We start from the raw sequence: 23,635 nt of genomic DNA, 5'->3' as shown, positions 1-23,635 counted from the left end.
ATTTGAACACTATCAGACAAGCTTATGTACAAATAGAAATAAATACTACTGTAGTTATAATATATACTTTAATCTATGATACTGCATAAAGCGACGAAATTTTAAGTCCTATGTAAAAATGTCAGCGAAATGATTCGTTCTATTTGTGAGGAGGCCAAGTCCACTGATGGGCCGGAGGTTCCTCTATCAAGTTCTCCCATGGTTTCCATTTTAACATATCCTTAGCCAACATTGTTTCATTTTTTGCTTGTATTAGAAGCTCTTCAACTTGGCCACAGCCTATTTTCTCTTCCACTGCTTCGACTGTTGGGTTCTGTGATACAACATCGATTGTAACATTACTATTTTAAACTTGATTACCGTATCGTTTAAATGTACGAAAGCAATCGTTAGTCACCTGCTTTACAATATCTTGTCTTTCCTTAACCAGTTTCTCGGTATATCTTCTGTAAGCGGAGTCTTTTGGCATGGCAGCCAAGAGACGCAAAAGTTTCTCGTACGTTATGTCGAGTTCACGATGAGGGAATTTCAGAACAGCAAGACCAGTTAATCCTGTTGTCTAAAAGAATAGAAAATCATTAACAATGTGGAAGAATTGACCGCAAAATCCAAAGGACAGCGAAACTTTATAGTATGGTTATGTTTTGAAAGTAACCAGTTTCGCATCGATTAAATGTTCTTATACGTTATTGCTATATCTATCGAATTATATAAATTCCTTACCTTTTTCAGCGCTCCTGCCATGCTCGATCTTAATATTTCACACGATTCACTGAAAACAAAGATTTTATTAGCAGCTCCTAATTCACCTCTAACCCACTCTAACCTGGTCTACCCCAATACAGGGCAGGTATTTGTAGTGGTACCACTGTTACCTTATCTCGCCAAGGTAAACGGGTTACCAACTATGCACGCCTACAAAATCCCCTAAATAAAAAGTTTGTTTTTCCTACTAACGTATAAATATTCAATCATTACCCGCGAATCATTCGATTAGGGAAATCGTTGTAATAATAAGACCATTTTAAAGATAAAGTATTTATTTGTATGTTGTCAAAAGAACATGTTTATCGGTTAGATTTAGCGACACGCTCGAGTTCGTCCTTCTTTTTGATCGCATACGAATTTGACGAGCCTTTCGCGGCATTGATAAGTTCGTCGGCTAGGCATTCGGCAATTGTCTTAATGTTACGGAATGCGGCTTCCCTAGCACCGGTACATAATAACCAGATTGCCTGATTAACGCGTCGTAACGGAGATACGTCTACTGCTTGTCTTCTGACCGTGCCAGCGCGACCGATACGAGTAGAATCTTCTCTTGGTCCTGAATTGATGATGGCCGTCACGAGCACCTTAAACAAAGAATACAAACGTGTTAAAATCTTAAATGGTTATAACATACATAAGAGTAGAAGGATTTTTGGAGAATATTACCTGTAAGGGATTGTCTCCCGTGAGAAGGTGGATTATTTCAAAGGCATGCTTCACGATCCTGACTGCCATTAATTTTTTGCCGTTATTTCTCCCGTGCATCATTAGCGAATTCGTAAGACGTTCTACGATAGGGCACTGAGCTTTGCGAAACCGCTTCGCGGCGTAACGTCCGGCAGAATGTGGAAGATACTTAGCATTTTTCTCTTTAACGGCAATGTAATCTTGCAAGGACATATCGTTTACTTGCACATCGTCGCAATTCCAACGACCGAACAATTTAATTTCTGGTAACTCTGCGGATAGAGTTACCGGTAAGGCCGCGGTAGTGGGTACCACTATATCGTCAAACGTTTCTATATCAGCCATGATTATCTGCAAAATAAAATTGGTCGATTAATTCAAGTATTCTTTCATCAAAGTTATGTTAAAATTAATTATAAATCTTATAGGTAACCAACAAGTAGAAACGATGTAAAGTTAAAAAATTATTACAGGTGTCAAATTTTGGTACTACGATAAATAACAAAAGGGAAGTTGTAAGTAGGCCGGAAAGTAAAATAATCGGTTGTGTGATCCGTAAAAAAGAAAAACAAAGATATTCAAATGTCAACAAATACAATGCATCGAGGGTGAAAAGAATATGGAAATGTTGTTTAGCTGGAAAAGAAAATTTCTGACACGTATCGTGCTATCGAATCGTTTCAATCGAAACGGTGCACACGTTAAAAACAATTTTTGTTCCAAGTTAAAACGTTAGGTGAAAATCACTACACTCTCTGTTGATATAAAACCTATATGAAAATCGTGAAAGCATGTGGCCATGTGGTCGCACGTACAACTGGAACACCTTCCGACTGATCAATTATAGAACATATCGTACATTTACAAACACCAACTAGCTCCGTATATTTCCAATATCACTTTTGCGTACACAACCGATGGGTAAATACATCGAATCTCCGAGTTCCTTACCATACAACTTACGTTCACGTCCTCTTTGGAGCAAGCGTGAACAGGAAAAGGCCATGACAGTGATGGCGCTTCGACCAGTGATTGCCGGATCTCGAGTACCCTAGTCAAATTCACCGCTATGTGTTATAATAATTCAACTTTCTGTCCTGTACACGAGTCACAGAAACCAGAATGTACCGTTATATAATTAATTATTCTAATTTTACTAAACAATTTATCTATCGAAGCGACGGTAAAGGTAAAATGATTTTCACGCATTAAGTTGCTCGTTTGATTACGAGGTGTTTACAGCAATTCTGTAAACGCACAAGTGGAGGCTATTGGTTCGCGAGTTGTCATTTTAATCGTGTATTTGTGAGAAATTCTACTTAAACAATGTATCGTTGTTAAATTTTAGTGATTTTTCGTTGTACCGTCATAACCTCGTAAAAGTGCATGTGTGAAACAATTTATTATAGTGCGTAATTAAGTGTTCTTTGTATCGTGTCGAGGGTTAGTACCGGTTGCTGAGTAAACCGGTACATGTCGAAAAGGAAAGTTCCTATGAAGTGCGAGAGATGTCACCACTAAATAATCTAAAAGAACTTCCGTTGTTTGGAAGGAAACGGTAAGGATCGTTTATTATTTTTGTGTTTCTGTCTTTTCCTTTTGACGACACTAGAAGTTAGTGGCTAATAAATTCGACTTCCCTATAAACCAATTATATATTTATGTATTCAGCGTCGAAACGCTGCCAGAAAATTCAAGTATACGCGTACGGAATATAAAATGCTTGTTAGGCAGGTAGACGTGTAAGAAAAATAAGTAATATATGAAAATCTAAATATTACGTTGGTCGTTTCTTCGACTGCATAGATATTCTAGTCGAACATAAACGCAATTAAGCGCGTCGCGTCATCGTTAAGGTTCCATAATTGCATTCGCGTAAAAGCAATTACGACCTCACTCTCGGCGACGAGTTATTTGGTTTGGGTGAAACAGATAGCACGGCTAACTTGTAAACACCATGCTCTGTACTTTACTCGGTACGTATATTTAAATTCAGAAATAAATTCTCCGAATTCTGCGACTCGATATTCTGACGTGGGTGAATAATTTATTTTATCAACGCGCCACGTTTCGATGCGGATGATAGTTGTTAAAAAAATATTTTTGATGTCATTGTTTTGAAACGACAAGAACTTGTTTCGTCGAGGTAGGATCGGTGATCTCCATTCATAGTCTATATTTTCTTTTCGACTGGAAATCGCTCGTAACACACGGAGGACACTGAAAGAATTTTCTTCTCTTCCCGTTTGCTTCTATTTTCTGCTGGTTGCTGTTCTTGAAAACAACACAGTGGTAGATAAGTAGAAGGGCATTGATAGCCGAATCGTGGGGGATCCGAGCGTGGGGTGTATCCTAGCAACTTACCAAACCGCTAGAGGGTAGTGGTTCAGTAACGTAACTACCGATCTTGGTACCTGTCGCATTAATAATTTTGATCGATGCCTCGTGTTTTTACACGGGTACGTATACTAGTAAAGAGAGCGATAAAAGCGACAAAAAAGCGATAAGGTCTGGTTCCCTTTCGGACGCGTGTCAATATGCACGTTTATATGTTTGAAATTGGATAGAGTGAATTCTAGGAAAATTTTATTCTTTTTTTATTACGACTATAAGCCAGAGTCGTATTTGGTTTTTTCACACTCGTTCGTCGTTTTCCATAATATTTCTTACCGATTCCTATTCGCTCGGTCGGTACAGAATTTCTATCGCGGTCGATCGCTTTTGCCTTTCAATTCCTATTTCACCGTTCCTATCGTAAACCGATACAATAACGTGTCACAATAATCGTTCATTGAAATAAAGAAAGGAAAGAGGAGAATGAATAGGAAGGGAGAGAGTAGGGGGAGCGGAACGTTAAAGGAAGACATTAAGTAGATTTTGGACATTTGTATAAAGCAATTAGCGTTTACAATGAAGAGGTAAGAAGCAAGTTTGAGCCCCGGGGGGAAATTGAAGCCGAGCAACGGGAATGAAAATACGAAATCGGTGTGCGGAGGTAGTAGATGAAAGATAGGAAGGACACTAGAGGGGGGAACCAAGTGAAAAGAGGCGAGCAAGGGGGTTGACGAGACCACATGCTGCGAATACTCTTCTCCTCGCAATACTGTCTCTCATACCCTCACAAATCCCCCTTCTCTCATCTTCTTTCCCATCATCCAACCATTCGTCCCATTCCACTTTTCTTCTCCGGTGGACTTTTAGCCCCTTTCGGATGTCCTTCCGACGCTTCACCGACGCTCCTTGAACGTCCCACTGACGCCGAAGCGTGACCAGATTTTTTTCCCCCAAATCTCCTTACCCTTTTATACCTTTGTCAGTATTTTTTTCTTTTTATTCGCTTCGAAAACCTCTTGATCCTTTTCGCTTTATCTTCGTTCGTTTACCGGAAAATCGGATACTTTACCGTATTAATTATTTCATCGATGCGGACGCGAAGAGAGCAATTAGTCGAGACGAACGAGAATAAAGGCGATTTTGTTGGATTTGGAAATCTAAATGTTTCATCGATAATGGACTGGTCCCGAGGGAACGCGTTAAAAAAAAAAACAAAAAAAAAGAAAAAAAACGAGGAAACCGGCCGGGCAAGGGTAAAATAAATTTCGCGCTGAGGAACGTGCAACGAGAGTCGATCGCGAAGCGGTTCCAACCGACTCGAAGCCGGTTCAAATCGAGTTTTCGAAGAGACAAAATTTTTCGAACGAGAACATCTGCATCGAGAGATTCCACGTTATAGCATCCGCGAGGATCGACAAGGCCACGCCCATCCGGATATCGATTCGTTGACAACGTTGCTTTTCGCTCGTGCCTCGGACATATCAAACTTGAAACGAACATTCTTGTTGTCTCTCGTTAATTCCTTCCTTTCCATTTTCCACGCTACTCTTCTCACTTCCCTGTTTTCTTTGTTTCGTTAAAAATCGAACGGAGAAATTCGAAGCTGGCGAGTTTTCGTGTCCGTTCCAAAAAATTTTCAAATATTTCGAGACCTATGCGTAATCCCCGAGTGTCTTTGTCTCGTAACCAGAAAATTTTTACTGTCGCTGGGATCGGTTATATTTAGATTCGACAATAGTATTATCTTTCATTAGAGGAAACGTGTGAAGTCGAGCCACGTAGACATCGCGCGATTTCTTTTCACGATCAAAACAGTAGTTTCGTCGCATCCGCTTATATACATACTTTATGCGCACGGCTGACCGTAAGGTATTACCGTTGCGTTCGTTCCCAATTGTCGGCGTTTAAAAAAACACGATGATCAACGAGTAGGAACAAAGGAGGACAGGGAACGATAAAAGGTTTTAAAAAAAAAAAGAAAAAAGGTGAAGAGATCGGAAGAAAAATTCGACCCGACTCGATTCGAGCACACTCCGATAATCGGAAGTCGTTTCATTCGGAGATGTTTCTCCTATCGATCGTTACCGATAATGGTTTCGCTTATCGAAAATACTATGGTCGCTTGATTCCTTCTTCCTATTTGTTTTCGAACCGTTGAACGTGGCACGAGGCGGATTATTTTTGACGATCGAGATGTAAAAGTGATTCCTGTCAAAAATAACGTTACAAAGCGAATTTTGACGACGGTTTTGTTTCGAGCCTTTAAAAGGTCAAGTTCCTCTAAAACCATCGTTAATGAGAGGGGAAAACTGCTACGTCCGTTTGCTCTTAACCACGAACCACGTCGTACGGTTCATTATGGGAACTAAGAATCGTCGAGGAGAGATGGTACTTGAGAAGAGCCGACCGAATGAGCGAGCGTGTATGCACGCGAGCGAGTAAGAACAAGTGAGAATGGAGGGGCTGACGGGGGAGGTGGAGGGGGACAGAAAAAAGCAAAGTAGCATCGAAACAGGGTGGGGAAGTTACGACGAGGAAAGATAATAGGAAAGAAAAAGAAAGAGCAATTGAACGACGAAGGAAAAGAAAAATGCTTCGTATTGTCAAACGTACGACACTGATCTTTTCATTGGTGGCATACGATATACCGTATTACGTTTATCATGCGCTAAGCATACCGTCAAACGAACTTGAATTCGTTTAATTTCTTGAACTCGAAGCCCGAGTGGTAATTGTCGATGATAAATGCTCAACCTTTTCGTCGATGAAGCTTGATACGCAAGATTGTGCAAAAAGCACGTTGAACGCAGAATATAAAAAAAATAGAATGAAGGGTGGAACATAATAGACGTATAAAAAAAGAGAAAAGAGAAGGAAGTTTATTTCGATGTTTATATGTATACATGTACATGCATACATGATACATTGAGAGCCGGCAACCAGGGCTGCTTTCAGCAAGGAAAACGAGGTGGAGGTGGCGGAGGAGGAAAAGAAGGAGAGTCCCCAAGCTCCTTCGGGCTCGTTCGTGTTCCTTCGTACTTCTCCAAGCTCCTTCGGCTTCTTTTCTTCTTTCCGGGTTTTGCCACGCTCACCGTGACACCACACGGCCTTCGGTAGAAGACGACGGAGGACGCCTGTGCAGAACCCTCGGTCTGCTTCTAACGGTTGGCCAGCACCGGAAACGAACAACCAGGAGCCCCATCCTGACGATTCTATTTTCCTCAATTCGATCGTCTTTGGAATTCTTATCGTTTCCTCGATGCGTTTACCAATTTAAACCCCTCCTTGGTACGGAAAATAATTACATTGTTTCGATACGATACACTATTCAACGTTCCTATGCATTATTCCGTGCCTCGGTACATATCTCTAAATTCAAAAACACGAACGTTTTATATACGATAACGTATGCGGAGGCAATTAAAACGAAGATACATATCGTAAAATGGTTGAACGATAAAATTCGAACGGCATAACCTTGTAGCTATTCGCGTAACGTTTAGCTGAAACTATGAATCGAACGTTTAGAACTTTTGCAGCTTAAAAGGAGTAAAGCGAATAACCGTAAATGGGGATACGAGACGAGAATACATTTTCATACGAATAAATTGATGTTTATTCGGGAAATCGTAACCAAGGATAAAAGCAGGATAAGGTGTTTCGCAAATTACGAGGTTTTATTTACGACGAACAACCGAGAAAGATTTGTCCTCCTCGGAATACGTAAAGTGGTAACTGGAACGATAGGTACGGTCCTGGCCGAAGCTAACCGAATACGGTCGAGGACGGCCGATCTTGGTGGAGGCTCGTAGCCATGTGTTGCGGTCTGCCGTGAGTGCTTTCTGACAAGGGAGGTGCGGTGTCTGCGTTTTTTCTTTACTTGTCGCAGACTGGAAAACCGCGATTTTTCGTGGTACACCGATAAAGTACGCGCGACCGAGGAATCGTACGATCGTATCGATAAGATTCGGGTGTGCCCGAGTGCTGGGAAAAGTCGACCTTTGGGAAAGAAAGTGAGTGTATTTCTCGCGGCGTCCGCTGAACGGGACGACGAAGAAGGAGCTGCTTCGTTTCTCGATGTGTACGCGAGCCTGTACTCGATATGTGTGTGCGTGTCTGTGAATGTGCGTTTGTAATAGTGCTCGATCGAAACGAATAGCAGCGATTTGGAGCAATCGAAGACCGGTAGACGTCGACCAGCGTAGAGATCGAAACGGAGGCATCCAGTGAAAACGAAGAAAGAGAGAGTGCGCACGATAATCGTATCCTCGGTAACTGCCAGATAGAGACGCGCAGGGTGCTGCGTGCAAATTTTTTTTCTCTCTCTCTCTCTCTCTCTCCTTCTTTTTCTTTTACATCAAAGCACCCGTCCTCTCTCCGGTCTCTCATCTTTTTTTTTCATCTGTTTCCATCTTTATCGATACCTCTGTCTCTGTATCTCTTGCGTGTGGTAGCAGGCTGAGCGCGCGAGCAAACGGAACAAACGAACCAGTGCGCACGGGCATGCTCGTTTCTGTATCGGTATTACCATTCTGTTCGTTGTGTTTTGTGTATCCTCGTTGGGGAGAGGATCGTCCGGACGTATCTCGACTAACGTAAGAATCGTTGCTCGATCGAGCGACACCGATTTCGTGAATTCCTTTCTCGTTTCTCCTGCAGTTTGTCGGCCAGCTCTCGAAACGGTTCTCGTTCACCCGTCGAGAGGATTCCTGCAAACCGTACGGGTCCTACTCCGAGAAAGTACTACCACGTATATGTTCGTTCCTGTGTCGCGTGTTGTTCGTGTTTACCGAGTGTGTAACGGAAAAAAGAAGTGCTGTCCCCCTTGGCCCCTCTCCTTATTTCTGTGTACCTGCGTCGAAAGATAAAGTGCGGAGACGCAGGAGGTGAAAAGATCGAGCGAGAGTGAAGTTGAAGTTGAAGTTGAGGGGAAGGAAAAGAAGGCTGGTTAATTAGAAAAAAAAAAAAGAAATAGAAAAAGGAAGAGGAAGGTGAGCGCGTAACGTGGATAATCGAGTTATCAGGATGGTATTAGTGCACGGTGCAGTATTTTAAACGTATCGAGATCTGGTCGAGTGATTCGTCGTTGCGAATGTGTACCGTGCGTGTCTTGTATAGGTGCGTGGGAACGGGGTCGCGAGGTGAATTTACAACGCGTCACGAAACACTCGGCATCGCCGGAAAATTGATCATCTTTCTTGGAAGTGGATTACCTTGCGGAATACACTGCCCTCGATGAATCCGTACGAGTGGTGAACGGATATATCGTGGAAAGGAGAGAAAACGGTGCCCGTTTGATAGCGTTTACCCGCGTACTCCTTCTACTCGTCGATACGCACGCACGATGGTAAGGAGCTGGTACTTCCGTCGATTCGCGCAACGTACCTGGCCCGGTGTACGTGCGCGCGTGTTACCTACTTGCCATTAGCTCGTGTCCGAGTCCGCGGAGTCGTATCGTAGCGCGTGTGCGTCCTTACAATTCTACGCGTTACGACTCCCGAGTTGTTGGAAGGTAACGAGCTAACGCGAACCCGAACCCGAACCCGAACCCGAACCCGAACCCGACGCATTCTCTTCTTCTCCTCTTTAGTCTTTAGTCTTTAGTCTTTAGAACCGGTATCCCCTGCTTCGCGGTACGATCCCTCCACTATTTCTACCTTTTATTTACGATGCGATTATTCTTTCAGCTCTTAACGTTGTTTCGAGCGATACAAATCCACACCGTCCCGTACGTTTCTTTCTAAAAGTACGTATTCGGTGCTTCGGTATAAGAGTTGCCTCTGTATCGATTAATAGATCTTTCGAAAAAGTCATCGGTTAGATTCGCATTAAATAAGCAGAAAAATGTAGAACGATCTTGCTACGCCAAACTATTTATCACTCGACGCTGATCCGGCTTAAAATAACCGGAATAAATCACAAGGTTTCTATATCGCGTAAACAGATGTAACCGTTTTTCGAGCGTGTACGATTCACGGAACATCGATAACTTGGTAGCTGATTGCCGATTATTCTACGTTCGCTGATTTAGCCACGTAACTTGACTGCCATCGCGGCTATATAGAACGTTCACTGGAAGATAAACAATGACCTCGTTTCGTTTTACGTAATAACGAAATTAACGTACATCTCGGTGACGGTAGCGAAACCGTGGGATTAGCAAAACGAATCGGTCGTGACTGACGGAGATGATCGTAATTGCTGTTTCGCGCGCGCATCGTACTATCGTAAAAGCATCGGTACCGTCGGCGTCCTCGTCTCGGTGTTAAGGTACAGGTGTTTGCGTAACAGAGATCGAAGAAGGTGTGCTGCGCGATTTTCAATCGCAGCGTTGCGTTCAATCGATTACGAGATGTAAGTTTATGCAAACGATGGAAACGACGTTTCGCGGTTTGTTCTATGAAACGAAGAAGATAGGATAGATTTCAATTAATTCGCATCGTCTTGACCGACATTAAACGAGAACGTTTTGTCCGGAAGTGGTAAAACACAGACACACGTGGAGGATAGATAGAGCGGCGTGTATGTATGTACGCGTCGGTATGCGCGGAGGCTACGCGTATAGTTGCGATAGGATCGTCTATTGTCGGTTTATAACCGAGATAGAGAGAGAGAGAGGAAGAGGTAGAGGGAGAGAGAGTGAGAGCGGTGAGTGAACCCAAACGATCCTCGTGGAGAGTAATTAGCGGTCGTCGTCGGTGGGGCGGCATCGTTGCCGACCTCCAAGTGTCGTTAACGAGCGGTTTAAATGGTCGTTCTCTTACAAGAGAATGGGAAATCGATGCTCGATCGATTTATCTCGATTGCCACTAGTTAGTTCCCCTGACTTTCTTCCGGCGTTTCAACCTCGTTGTAACGCGATGCGACACGACGCGTCATAGTTACGTGTCCATTTCGAGACGTTCTCATCGCTCGTTCCCGTTTACGATTTACGTACATGTACGATATATCGGGCTCCTTCGTTTCCTCGTATTCGTAAACACACGCACCGCATTTGGTTCGCTTACGAGACATTGTACGATTCGATGAAACGCGTGCGAAAATAATCTTATCTATATTTTCTGGGTCGTGATTCCTCCGCGAGCCGGTATTCCCTTCCATCTGTTCCTTTTTCACTCAACTCTTTGGATCGCCGTTGGAACCGTTACGAATTTTATTCTATTATACATAGAAAGAACGAAACGTTTCGCTCGTAAACGATCGAAAAACAATTAGAAACACGCGGTTTCTCTTAATTAGCGCGAACGATACGCGTGTTGGTATAATCTGGAATTGATTGAACGTCTGACTTTAGACGCACGGTCATCAAACGACCGTTGTGTTTGCAACGATAACCCCTCGTTCGATAAAATCGTCTCCCCGTGACGTTGCTGCGTTATTATCCGTTAAAGCTGTAAAAAGTAAAATGAAAAAAAAAAAAAGAAAAAAAAAGAAAAAGAGGTTGGACGTTAAAGGCAGGCTTTGGTAGTCGGGGTTCTCAGGAGGGGGGGCTTTTGATCGAGACTGTACTGGATGAACTATGGAAGGGTATCTGGCGTAGAACTAATTGTCCAGAAGTATAGGATGTTTGGCCGTTTAAGCGCGACGATACTTTAAGCCGAGTCTTTTTACCGGGAAAAATGAAGTATACGCTTGGACCGGTTCTTTTCCCGTTGACGCGTTTTTTCGCGGTTAGGCAAAGTGCAGTCGCATGGACAAACGTACGGTCGAAGCGAATCACGGCCAATACTTTCCCAGGGCGGAATGTCGGGTCTACGGGCAAGCACAAAATGGCTGCCAGCAGGAACGATCGACCGTGCGTGCGTGCGAGGAAGCGAGTCAGGAGATGTTGTTTCTTCTCCTTTGCCTCTCTCTCCTGTTCCTTCCTACGTATACACGGGAATACGCGTACACTACGTGCACACACGTACACGCTCTCTCTTTCTCCCTTTGCCCCCCTTCTCCCTTTACCCTAATGGTCTCTTGTATCTTTTCTCGCTTACACTCGTTCGCTTGTACATACGCGTTCCTTTACCTTTTCCCTTTAACCATATAATATCTTTTTTCGTTTAGGTTGCAGTATCACCCCTTTCGCCCTCCACCTTCTCCATTCTGCTCCTCTCTTCTTTTTCTTTACCTTCTTTTTTATCGTGTTTCTCGCCGTCTTTTCGCTCGGATTGTCTCTTTCTCGTATACGAACAGAGGATCGGCGTTCGTGTGAGTCGAGTTATAGCGTAGGCAGAAGCTTGTTTTTTCTTTTTTTTTTTTTGCAGTTTCACCGTCGAAATCATCGGAACGATACCGTTTTTCGTGTCCATCTTATTCGAATCCCGATACGTATTTTATTGACACACGACGTTCACGGTTAAACGATGAGAAATTTCTCGTTATCGTCGACAGGAATTTGATAATCTTTCCGGTGATACCACGGATATCGTTACTCCCCCGAGAATCTACGACTTACGCGGCCTCGTATACTTTTTTCCTATTATAAACAATCGTAAACGGCGAACGTCTTTTTTACGATTTTTAATGGCAGGAGTAAAGTCGAAGTTCCGAGGCAATAACAGGCTAGTCGCGAAAGAGAGGTAGTGTGTCGCGTAGCGTGGCAGTGAAACTCCGGTAGAATCGTGTAGCCAGCCAGCGGTGGCAACACACGACCGCTTGTGGTTCTCGCAACGTTCCACGATCACCGCGTACGTACTAATTGTGTGGCGTAACCAGACGAGCTACATTGTTCCGTATCGTGTATATAGATGACGTGCACGCGAACCTCTCGATCGGATACGTGCGCTCATTTTTCTTCGAATGTCTACGACCTCGTATCAAATTAACCGGTACACGTTCCTTTATTCCGCTCGATTCATCGTTTCTCCACCGAGACAGAATAATTTGATAAAACGTCTTAGATCGTCTCGAACAGTCTAATTTCGTCCCGTTACGAGCGGTTGTTTTTCACTCCGGAAGCGTAAATAGCACAGAACCGACAAATTAACATCACCCAACGGCAATGACCATAAACGTGCAACGCAAACTATAGTTAGCTTTAATTTTTTTTCTTGTCCAATCGTGTCGCGACGAGAAGAAATCTACATCGGTAAAGTAATTAATAGCCAGGGACGTTTGGACATGTTATAATCAAACAGAATAAAACGATTATCGGATGGTCGATTTTAAATAAAGCATTCAGTCATAGATATGATCGATACGATACGATACGATACGACACGCGTATACACAGGCAGGCGCGTGTTAATTGTAATATCGATTTCTGTACGATTATTGTTCGAATAGATGCAAATTTATCTTGTTATTTAGAAATTATCGATAAGACACGGTGAAACATTGAAACGATTTTTCTTTGTTCTTTTTTTTTTTTTTATTTTATTCCGCGTTCGTCGTTATCGTCGTCAAATTATTAATACTTTAATTGTAGTCAATAACGGAGATATCGATAATCGGCAAATCGAAAAACGCGTATAAAAGATGGAGAGATACGATAATGATAGGGAGGCCTCGTAATTTCATGTCCGTGCAATACGAGCCGTGATATCGAGATTTCTGTTCGTTTTGCGTCAATGTTAGTCGCGTGTAATTGAAAAGCATCATTTAAAAGTGATTAACGTTAAACGGTGCGTTTAGAAGGTATCCTATGGATTGGTTTCGTTTTTACGAGGTATTCGTGACATAATCTTTCTATCTTTAACGATATTGTTCGAGGCCAACGCGTTTCGAGGATTTCGATTCGATTCGAACGAGGAAAGTCAGCGTTTTAAGAGAATAGAAGAAAGAAAAAAAGGTGATGGAGAAGCAGAGGCGCAAAATGAGGAAAATAGGGGACAAAAGCTTGGGAGGGTAAGGGGGAGAAAGGTATAAGAAAGGAGGGAAAGAGGTGTACGAGGGCACGATAGAATGAATACAGAAGGAAGAGCAAGGCGAAAGAGGCTGTCGGTGTTGAGACTGGTAGAAGGGAAGGCAGGTAGAGCCGGTGAGCCTATAAAACTCGAGGAACTTGTAACACGGATCGAGTTCTGCCAATGCTATTTACCAGAAGCATCGAATCGTCGACAAGCAGTAAAAGCTTTGTTTATTCCTTTCCGAAGTGCTAGGATCTTTATGCAAACGATAAAGATCAAGTTTTTTTTCCTCTTAAAGAAAAATGTTTATTCGGGATACATTTTATCGTCTTGCAGTTGTTTGAATATCTTAACTCCGTTTCGAATGTACAGATACCATTATACGGGGTCATATATTCCTGTAACACCCGGAATTGGGAGGTTACTGGGATGATTCTGAACAACTTGTTTCTTTACCAAAATGTTGGTCGAAGCTTCGTTTTTGAATTATTAATTCAAAATTATTACGTTTCTTGTTAATAATTCAGAAACGAAGCCTCAAGGAACATTTTGGTAAAGGAAAGAGTTGTTCAGCAAGCCTCGTTTCCAGGTGTTACAGGGGTTACGAGACACCGAGTAGAGACGAAACGATCGTGGCACGGTTTGCTTTAATTTCTCGTCGAATGTTTTTTTCGAAGGTGAGAAAAGAAAAAGGAGGTAGAAACAGAAAGGGGAGTAGGTAGAAGGTTAGTTGTTCCCTGAAGGATTACGCCAGTGGTCGGTCGTATCGGCCGAGCTGGGTAGGAGAGAACGGTGATGCCTCGTTTCTCCTCCTCCTCGCTCTATTCCACTCTTTTCTTCTCTTCTTTACTCTTCTTTATTCTTCTCCTTGTCGCAGCTCACCTCATCGTGTCTCGGGCCGTTTCAGCTCGTTTCGCCTCACCTTACATTCGCCTCGCCTCGCCTCGCTTCGATAAACGCCAACTGTTCGAGCCACATTGATGCCGGTGTTCAGCCATTTACTAGAGAATGCTATCGAGGATTGGCATTAATTTTTTATCGTCGATCAGCGGTGTTCCCAATGCGTAGCAAAACATTTGCTACCTTTTTCTCCGACCCGCTCGTTCAGCCATCAAAGTCGTTTACGAAATTTTTATTCGACCAGGAAAATCGACTTTTTTTTTTCACTCCCCCTTTCGATTCACTCTGTTTTCCCACAGAATCGTTTGCCTCGGTATATTAAAACGCGATACAGAACGCATGCGCTCTATACTGAAACGCGAAAACGTTTCTCCGTCCTTTGCGCCCATCTCCACTCTCTTTCTTCCCTTTTCCTCGCAACAATCGTCACTCACGGCATTACTTGCCCGACACGATAGATACGTAAATGGGAATACGTGCTCGGAATAAAGTTCATCGATGCTCTGTTCATCGAACGGTGGATTCTTCGAACAGTTTTACCGCGGTATCCTTCTTTTCCCTTTACTATTCCATTTTCTCCGTTAACGATCGAAAAAGGTTTAAAAACTCTCTTTCGCTCGATCGATCACCGATCACTGGATGCTTCATCCACGGACGAATCCGTCGTTTTCAATTTAACGAGACGCGATATCGATAAAGAAGCTCCTATCCGCGGATCGTATAACGGTGGGAAAACATCGAGGCTAATGAAAGGAGAGCCGATGTTCGCGTTGAAACCTCGCGAAAGAAGGATGGAACGGTGATAAGTAAACATCGGTAGGATTTGTCTGTCGATCGCGATCGACGTCGTTGCGGAAAATTTCAATCGATTTTCCAGGGAACGATCAACGATAACGGGACGTGCTTTATTTAAATTACGCGACGTTTTCCATCTCGTCACCGAGAAATTGCGCGCTCTTCTATACTGTTTAACGCCTTGTCGTGAAACTGGTTTTGTTACGTAAACGTAGTAACCTCAAAGTTCCTTTCTAACCGATTACGAGACACCGTTTAGGTAGGTTTATCTCGTTATCGTGTACTAGATCGTTGCGACGATTATCAATCTTCGTTTGACCAGAGAACAACGCGTATTCGAATGTGGTAGAAGAGTTCGATAGGGCGAGGAAACTTTCCTTTGCCCCGGTATAACGTTTCGTAAAACGCTTGCGAATTGTTTCGTTGCTTAGACGTTGCTGTTTACGAAGAGAGAGGGAACGCGTGCTGCAAGCATCGGACGCACGCGATGCACACAGCGATCGCAAACTTTCACGTTTCCCACTCGATCTCCGCCGATTCCTATTTCCATGCATCTCTTCGCGCAGCACACCTTCGGCAAACTTTTTCAGTCTCGCGTTCCGCTTCGATTTACCTTGCTTAATTAAACGCGTCCACGGTCGTGTTAACAAATTGATTCGAGGGAGACGTACGCTCGATCCTCCCGACGACGAAACGTACGCAACACCGTGGCGAAGCGGATAGGCACGAGCGCGCTTAGGTTCACAGGGCAACAGACAGCTATTGTATCTAGTCGATTGTTCGATCGGTCAAGCGTACAATCATAGGCAATGGTAATTGGTCGCGAATAGCGAGAGTATCGGTAGCGAGAAGGCGTGTTGGCGAGGAAGGCTACGCAAGGGTGAGGAAACAATGGCCTCTGTGAGAAACATAGGTGAACGATTCAAGTCGATGCAGTTGGGAAATATTGGAACGACGATCGTTCTTATCTATTTACTTTTAACTCTTCGAGGGGCAGATTTTTCTTCGAAACAAATTATTGAAACCGCGGGAAACGTGGACGTGGTAGGCGTTTCCGTCCTCGCTATAAATCCGAGTTAAACACGCTAACTACATCACGAGACGTAGAACACGATCGACGAAGCGAATCGCCAGCTGTGGGCAGAGGTTGCCTACTCGTGGTACCAACTCTCTCCCTCTCCTTTCGTTACTCAATGAAAACCCGTTCGTGGCTACGAGAATGAAGGTGGCACGAATGGTAGAAGAGGAAGGCTGCTGGCAATTCGGGGATGCAGCTTAGCTGAAAGAGGGAACGGGTGTTACAAAAGGGTTCGGAAGGAGAGCCGGATAAGGGAAGGCTAGAACAATTCGAACGTCGAAAAGCGGAGCGAATGGTCTAAGCCCAGCGGTCACCAAACTACATGGTAGAGAAACATTTTTGCTAAGTATAACGTTAAAGCAAGATATAAAATGATGTTTCTAAAAAGGCGCCCAAGTTATCGGAATCTAACCGACGTTGTCCCAATGTTGTTTACACGTGCAATGTAAATTAATGATTTAATAGGATTTCAAGAAAAGTATCTCGAAAAGTTTGGTGACCACTGGTCTAGCCGAATTCATCGTCAGTGTCGAGTATACACACGGTAGCGAATAAAAGAACTATCACGTTCGTTCTTTACTCGTTTAACGGGAGGTAGTAATTTCATTTGCGATAAATCACCCATTGTGACGGTAATCGCCTCGTTCGCCAGCGGAGCCATCAAGCTGGAATACTCGCTTCTCTCGCAGCTTCTCGCTTCGCACGAGTTTGTAAAAAGCCCGCGTTCACAGTTGGCTCGAATTCAATCGAAAAATAATACGCCACACGCGGAGAGACAAAGGTTTCGAAAACGTAGTCACCGCTGCTGGCAACGTTTCCGACGGAATCGAAAGCGCGAGGAAAGTCGTTGCCGCGCTGGCCAAAAGATACTACGAGTTAATTATTTTTCGAAACAGTCGTCGAAAAAGTGAAAAAGTCGCGTTAAATATATTTAGAATATGTTTGGCTTCGTTGGGATAGCTTCGTCGCTATTAAATCTCGCAGGATCAACGAAACTCTAATTGCCCCGTGTTAACTTTCATTGCTTTTTCAAATCGAGAAGAGAGAGAGAGAGAAAGAGAAAGCTGAACGTAGCGATAGGGAAATAGAGAATATGCGAATAATTTAGGCTTTCTCGCACCGTTGGCCGTCCCAGCTAGCGACATCGACGCGAACGCCGACGCGATTGGATCGGCGCCAAATGCCACTGGTAAAATTAATCGTTCCCTGACACGAATTCCTCTCTAAGTGGGAATATCAATTTGTAAGAAGCAAGGAGCGATGAACCGATAGAATCGGTTGCTGACACAATGGAGAAGGAAGGGAAAACAAACGTGTGGGGTTGTTTTACCGCCCTTCGTCCGAACATTAGATTTTGCGATTTGATTGTTACCTTCTCCTGCTTCGTCTCCTTCTTCCTTCGTTTCTTACTCCTTCCTTTGTCCGGTTTATCGAGTAGGATAGAGTCGCAAGCGACGAAACTTATAAAAGATTAAGCGGATCGCACAGTACGCTTGAAGGAATCGTATTTTCTTTTCATTGCAGATCGAAATTATGCCAGGCAAGGGAAGTACCGTCGCCGTTTTAGCGCCAAGTTGGAAGGGGAAATCCGGTTACGAGTTAACGCTTGGTAAAAGGACCAAAGGAAGATTTGTCGAGACCGCCTAAAGAAAGGATATACCCGTGGAGCGAATCGGTGTCGTTAGTGTTCTCGGGCAACAACGACGAGCGGATACGACGCAAGTGAAACGAAAAAGAAATAATAGGATAGAATATAAAATAAAATAAAATAAAATAAAAGAACACATCGCGATAAAATAAAATCGCGATACGATGCGAGACGCAACGACGACGAGCGACAACTAATTACGATGTTGGCGCGAGTGTCAGGTAAAAGATCGGCGCGAGTGTAAATTGGTGATAGTGTTGCGACGGTGAAAAGTGTCGTTCAGAGGACGGAGAAGGAAAAGGAAACGACGGAGGAGGAAGAAGAGGAGGAGGAAGAGGGAACGACGATAAGGGAACACAGCGTGGCGAAAAGAAGAAGAAGGAGGAGGAAGAGGCGAAGGTGGGGGAGGAGAAGGAGCAGAGAAACGGAGAGAAGAAAAGGTGGGCCCGATTCTGGAGATTTCGAGGAAACGAGGAAAAGGGTACGCGAGATCCTTACGCGAAGGGAAAAGGAATTCACGGGGTTTGGTACGGTGATTATTTGGTAAATAAGAAGGAGAGAGGGTGAGAACGGGGCGCGAAAGGCTGTATGAGCGAGAGAATAGTTTGAAGATACGTAAGAGCGAGAAAAGGAGAAGCGAAGGGGAAAGGAAAAGGGGGAATTTTCGTAATATCGGGAAATATCGGTGGAGAGCAGCCGCGAGACGATAAAAGTGATGTGTCCGATGGACGTGGCGCGTGTTGCGGGCGGTGGTCGGGGTAAAACGGACGCGTGTCACGCGTGGTGTAATTGCTTGAAATCGGCGAGAACAGGCGGGCAGTCGGTGATCAGGCTGGCGGGCGCCGGGGAAACGTTTCAAAGGGCATGGCGACCACGCCACTAGGCGGTCGCCTCCCTAACGTAAACCGCAAAGGACCATCTCCGTTCGTCGCTGCTAGCGGTGCTGGCAACAACATCAACTACAGCAACGCTAACGGCACCACCGGAAGTAACAACAACAACAACAACACCAACACCAACAATTACAACAGCGGTGGTAACATTGGCGGTGGTAGTAACGGTAATCACGTTGGCAAAAGCAACAGCACGCATAGCGAAAGTTGTACTACCAATAAGAACAACAACAACAACAACAACAATAATAACCATCATACCAACAACAATTACGTTAGCCATCGCAACGGTGGTTACGAGAACGGTAGTAATAACGAGAAAGTCTGTGGCAATAACGGTAACGATATCGGCAGCAGTGCTAACAACAACAACAACAACAGCAGCACCAGCAACAGCAGCTGCGGCGGCAGACACAACGGCGGCGGACAAGTTGGTAGTAACGTTGGAGGCGGAGGAGGAGGAGGAGGAGGAGGTGGTGGTAGCAGCAGCAGCAGCAGCAGCAGCAGCAGCAGCGGTCACGCGTCGAGAAGCAAGGAACGCGGACTAACGGGAAAGGATCATCGTGATCATCGTGATCATCGTGATCGTCGTGATCATCGCGATCACCGTGATAATCGTGATAATCGGCATCATCATCATCACCACCACCATCATCATCATCACCACCATCATCACCATCATCATCATCATCAAGGTCGCGATAGGTCCTCGTCGTCGTCGTCGTCGTCGTCATCGGGACAACAGCGCGAGTGTAAAGCAAGCACGGTGGCTGCAAACACCGATGAGCTGGATCCGGCCGCGACGAATGCGACCAACAACTTTGAGTACGACGATAACGAATGGGACATTGGAATAGGAGATTTGATAATCGATCTTGATGCGGACATTGAGAAGACGAGGGACGAGAAATTGAGCTCAGGGACAGGCATGGCTTCAACGCCTGCCTCGGCAGCATCGGCAACCAATACCACGAATCATCATCACCATCACCATCATCATCATCAGCTGCAAAATTCCGCAAACGGCTTAGGCTCCTCGAACTTGTCTTCTTCTGTGACGTCAGCTAGTCCAAACGGTTGCGGACAGTCATCGAACTCATCGTTGTCCTCGTCGTCGTCGGCGTGCGTATCTTCGTCCGCGTTGTCCTGCTCCTCGTCGTCTTCGTCGTCGTCGTCGTCGTTGTTATCCTCGTCGTCGCCTTCGTCGTTGGCGTCGTCCTCGTCGACGTCGTCCGTGTCGTCCGCGTCCTCTTCCTGCGGCCTCAACTCGTCCGGCCGATCGAACAGCCCCGGCCACGGCCACGGCCACGGCCACGGCCACGCAAGCGGAAACGTAAACGTCGTAAGTAATAGCGGCGGTAGCAACGGGTCCGGCAACCCGAACGGTTCCTCGACAATCGTCGTAACGGGTTCGGGCAACAAGCAACAAAGCAACAACGCGGTGGTGAGTGGTGTGAACGCCGCACACGCAGTAAATACTGGTAATCCCGGCAAAATGGCCGTTGAACACTCGGCCACCGTCGACAAAGGCCTGAAAATGAAGATCAAACGAACGAAACCGGGCACGAAAAGCAGCGAGGCGAAACACGAGATCGTGAAATCGAACGAAATCAACGGTACGATGTCGTCGCAAGAGAGCGGAAACGGGGGCGGTTCGGTATCGTTGACCGGTTCGTCGTCGAACTCGGGGCCCACGGCCGGCGGCTCGTCGGCCGCATCGGCGCTTGGTCAGAACGCTCAGAACTCGGAATGTAACGCGAGTGGAAGCGGTGCCGGTGGTGGTGGTGTCGGTGGAAGCGGTGGTGGTGGTGGTGGTAGTGGCGGTGGTGGAGGCGGCGGTGGAGGCGGTGGCGGCGGTACCGGTGGTTGCGGTATCGGTGCCGGTGGAAACGGTGGCGTCGGTGGTCCCGGAACGGCCACCGGCGGTTCCGCTGGTGCCGGAGGTGTCGGTGGTGGCAGCGGTGCCGGTGGACAGTCGTCTTCCTCCTCGTCCTCGTCGTCCTCGTCGTCGAACAAATCGAAACCGAGTCATTCGACGGGTTCCGGCAGCGGGACCGGAGGCACCACTTCCTCGACCGCCGGTTCCAAGAGAGGCTCGAGCGGACATCGTCGGGACAAGACGCGGGAGAAACACGAGAAGCCGCAGAGCAACCACGCGATCGCGCAACAGAGCAAGTCGGAGATGAATGGAAGCGCGAGGCCGAGTAGCGGAAGCGGTGGAGGCGGTGCTGCTGGAGGAGGTGGCGGTGGTGGCGCTGGTGGCGGCAGCGGGAGTGGCGGCGCGGGTGGACAGAGTCAGACATCGAGCGGTCCGGGTCCGGGACCGGGGCCTGGGCCAGGGCCAGGGATCGGAAACGGGGCCGGGGCGGCCGCGCAATCTCAGGGACCGCCGGCGGCCGCGACCGCCCCACAACAAAGTCAGGGACCACCGCCGAGCTCGCGGACCGGCTTTTCCATATCTCAGGGGCCTGGTCCACCCACCAGTTCTGCCACGGCACCCTGTCCACCCCCGAGCCCGGCAAGCGCGACCGCCGCCGGTCCTGCTGCCAAGCCTGAGCAAACCAAGCTTGCCTCGGTGCCCGGTACCGGAACTCCGATCACCACGACGCCCGACGATGCTATGGATACCGCGGCTAGTCCCCCGCCTCCCAAGAAGCTGAAGACTTCCGTATCCGAACCAAAGGTAACCCTTTGCACCATTCCTTTGCGATCCTACGCTGCGCTGCAATTCGATTCGATTCGATTCGATTCGATTCGATTCGATTCGATTAACTAAGCGCAACCTGTTCTCTATCTCTCTCTATCTCTCTCTATCTCTCTCTCTCGCTTTTGCACTCTACTACTCCTTCTCCTGTACCTACTTTTAGCCTTTACAAACACGTAGAATTCGGTAGGTCGCGAGAACGTGAAGAGGTGGTTACCGCTGCGAGACGGAGACCCGGCTTGGGGACTCTGGGCTGCGTTGGCTTGGGGAACGGAAGCGGTTCGGGTATACGCGAAGGGGGTGAAATCAATACTCTGCGGTCTCCGCCTCCGAGAGAGCACACGGCCGAATACATAGCGACACAGGCACGAGTGTCGACGAGACAACGCGTAATGGGGCCGATCGAGTTGTACTCGTCCTATCGTTCTATCGTCAAACGCGTTCATCCATCTCTCTGCTTAGCTTTTTTTCTCCCGCTTTTTCCTCTCCATCCCTATCTTTGTGCCTTACGACCCGCGCGTAGGAACGACACCGGCTCGTTTTTTCATCGGTTTCACTAACAACTCCGACGCTCGATGAGAGGTCTTTCGATAAGATCGTGCCGTTTAATTTGTACGGATTATCGCGTAATCCTCATAGGTGTAGGGTTGTTTTGAAAGTTCACTCCGCCCTTTATCAGTACTTTTTTTCTCTTTTTTCGGTTAATCGTTGGACGGTCGGGCGACGGTAACAAGGTAAAGACTGAAATTGAGAACAAAGAGTCGACAGTCGAGGGTAAGAACTAAGCAGCAGGGTATAAATACCTCTCGGGTCGGGAATAAGAGATTACGATCAGACGGAAAGGTAGTCTGTCACGCGACCAGCACGGATTTTAACTCCAAAAATCCACGTAATCGTCGTGTACGCCCATTTGATGCGTGTTTGTCGTCGCGATCTTGGCCGACCCTACACCGAAAACGGACGGTCTCCCTTTCGGCGATTGACCGCGTTCTAACGCAATGAAAAACACGCAGAGTGCGTGGCGCCAGCACCTGTTATCCCTACTCGTTGGATAGGTAATGGAAAACGGGCTTTTGCTTCCTATTGGCTAATCCATGCCGGTCCCTCCATCGTTTTCGCTAGTCGCTCGACCGCCAACGAACAACCGATCCATTCCGATGCCGTTCGTTGAATCGAAAGCAAGTCGACCCGAGACGCTTATCGAGCGAGCGTAAAAGTTGTAGCTCGCATAAATCATCCTTATCGCGATGGAAATTATGCGGTGCGAAGTACGTCGCGTGACAACGCTCTACTCGAGCTAGCTGGCTAGCTAGCACACCTATTAACGGAATATACGCGCGCACACGTGCTGCATTTACGTCCGGCCTACCGATTGCACGTGCAGACTCGCCTACAGGAAAACGACCGATTTGCTTTTACACGAATTCGTTCGATCTCGCGTATCTTGTGACGACCCTCTCTACAAATATCCAAAATGTTGGAATTCATTGCAAACAAGTATCTCGTGAACACGTCATGGTAAATGGTTTTCTAAAACGCTCTCCTTTCGTACTTGGTATCTCGGCTCTTCCTTCTTCCTTTAGAAAATATTGTATCGTACGTCGTATGGAACGTACGTGGCTGTTCGGTCTAGGACATGCGTTTCGAATCGTCGTTGTTAACCGATAAGATTATCCTGTCTTTTTTTTTTTTTTTCTTTTCTTTCCCCTTCGCGGAGTAAAAGAAAGAGAAAAATGTTTGAAAGCATGCGTGATCCTGTGAACCAAGATGACGAACGTTAAAATCGCGTTTGTCGTTACAGGACATGTCCGACGTATGCGTCGGCACTAGCGTGGGGACCATTACCGAACCGGAATGTTTGGGACCCTGCGAGCCTGGAACATCGGTGACTCTCGAAGGCATCGTTTGGCACGAAACCGAAGGAGGTGAGTGTTCCCTCCTCTGCTTTCCCCCCAGTTCCGAGTCGTCCCGAAGTCATCCTTGTTTGCCTGC

The 23,635-nt window shown here is 46.1% G+C and overlaps 3 protein-coding genes across 15 annotated transcripts in view; 1 reads left to right on the top strand and 2 right to left on the bottom strand.

Annotated features, from left to right (window-relative positions):
* Positions 1-23,635, top strand: part of LOC117602734 (uncharacterized) — a 169,850-nt gene that overhangs the window by 140,043 nt on the left and 6,172 nt on the right. Inside the window, exons 1-3 of one of the 11 annotated variants that reach the window (XM_034321091.2) lie at positions 2,687-3,013; positions 17,923-21,622; positions 23,445-23,568. In XM_034321091.2, coding sequence (XP_034176982.2) covers positions 18,911-21,622; positions 23,445-23,568 — 2,836 coding nt within the window. In that variant the 5' untranslated portion in view covers positions 2,687-3,013; positions 17,923-18,910. The other 10 variants (XM_034321102.2, XM_034321095.2, XM_034321092.2 and 7 more) reach the window with 10 other exon arrangements.
* ND-13B (NADH dehydrogenase (ubiquinone) subunit ND-13B) lies at positions 54-876 on the bottom strand. The gene is made up of 3 exons (XM_034321084.2): positions 724-876; positions 398-559; positions 54-313 (listed from the first exon to the last, which is right to left on the bottom strand). Exons 1-3 carry the CDS (start codon positions 742-744, stop codon positions 140-142), a joined length of 357 nt encoding a protein of 118 aa, XP_034176975.1. The 5' UTR covers positions 745-876; the 3' UTR covers positions 54-139.
* Positions 1,023-2,502, bottom strand: RpS5a (ribosomal protein S5a). Of its 3 annotated transcripts, none has more exons than XM_034321104.2 (3): positions 2,419-2,502; positions 1,435-1,806; positions 1,023-1,352 (listed from the first exon to the last, which is right to left on the bottom strand). In XM_034321104.2, exons 2-3 carry the CDS (start codon positions 1,798-1,800, stop codon positions 1,068-1,070), a joined length of 651 nt encoding a protein of 216 aa, XP_034176995.1. In that variant the 5' UTR covers positions 1,801-1,806; positions 2,419-2,502; the 3' UTR covers positions 1,023-1,067. The 3 variants fall into 3 exon arrangements, with proteins under 3 accessions (XP_034176995.1, XP_034176994.1, XP_034176996.1); XM_034321103.2 differs by having other exon boundaries at positions 2,407-2,460; XM_034321105.2 differs by lacking the exon at positions 2,419-2,502 and adding an exon at positions 2,315-2,336.

The sequence above is a fragment of the Osmia lignaria genome, chromosome 12 (genome assembly GCF_051020975.1).
Source record: "Osmia lignaria lignaria isolate PbOS001 chromosome 12, iyOsmLign1, whole genome shotgun sequence".
NCBI classification, from domain to species: Eukaryota; Metazoa; Arthropoda; class Insecta; order Hymenoptera; family Megachilidae; genus Osmia; species Osmia lignaria.
Note: the sequence above shows the minus strand (reverse complement) of the source record. Positions and strands in the feature narration are given on the sequence as shown.

Excerpts from the sequence above, each read along its gene's own strand:
- ND-13B (XM_034321084.2), bottom strand. The coding sequence starts at position 744 with ATGGCAGGAGCGCTGAAAAAG. Across the intron at positions 560-723 it reads TGGCAGGAGCGCTGAAAAAG|ACAACAGGATTAACTGGTCT; the intron begins GTAAGGAATTTA and ends CTATTCTTTTAG. Across the intron at positions 314-397 it reads GACAAGATATTGTAAAGCAG|AACCCAACAGTCGAAGCAGT; the intron begins GTGACTAACGAT and ends GTTGTATCACAG.
- RpS5a (XM_034321103.2), bottom strand. Across the intron at positions 1,353-1,434 it reads CGGGAGACAATCCCTTACAG|GTGCTCGTGACGGCCATCAT; the intron begins GTAATATTCTCC and ends TCTTTGTTTAAG.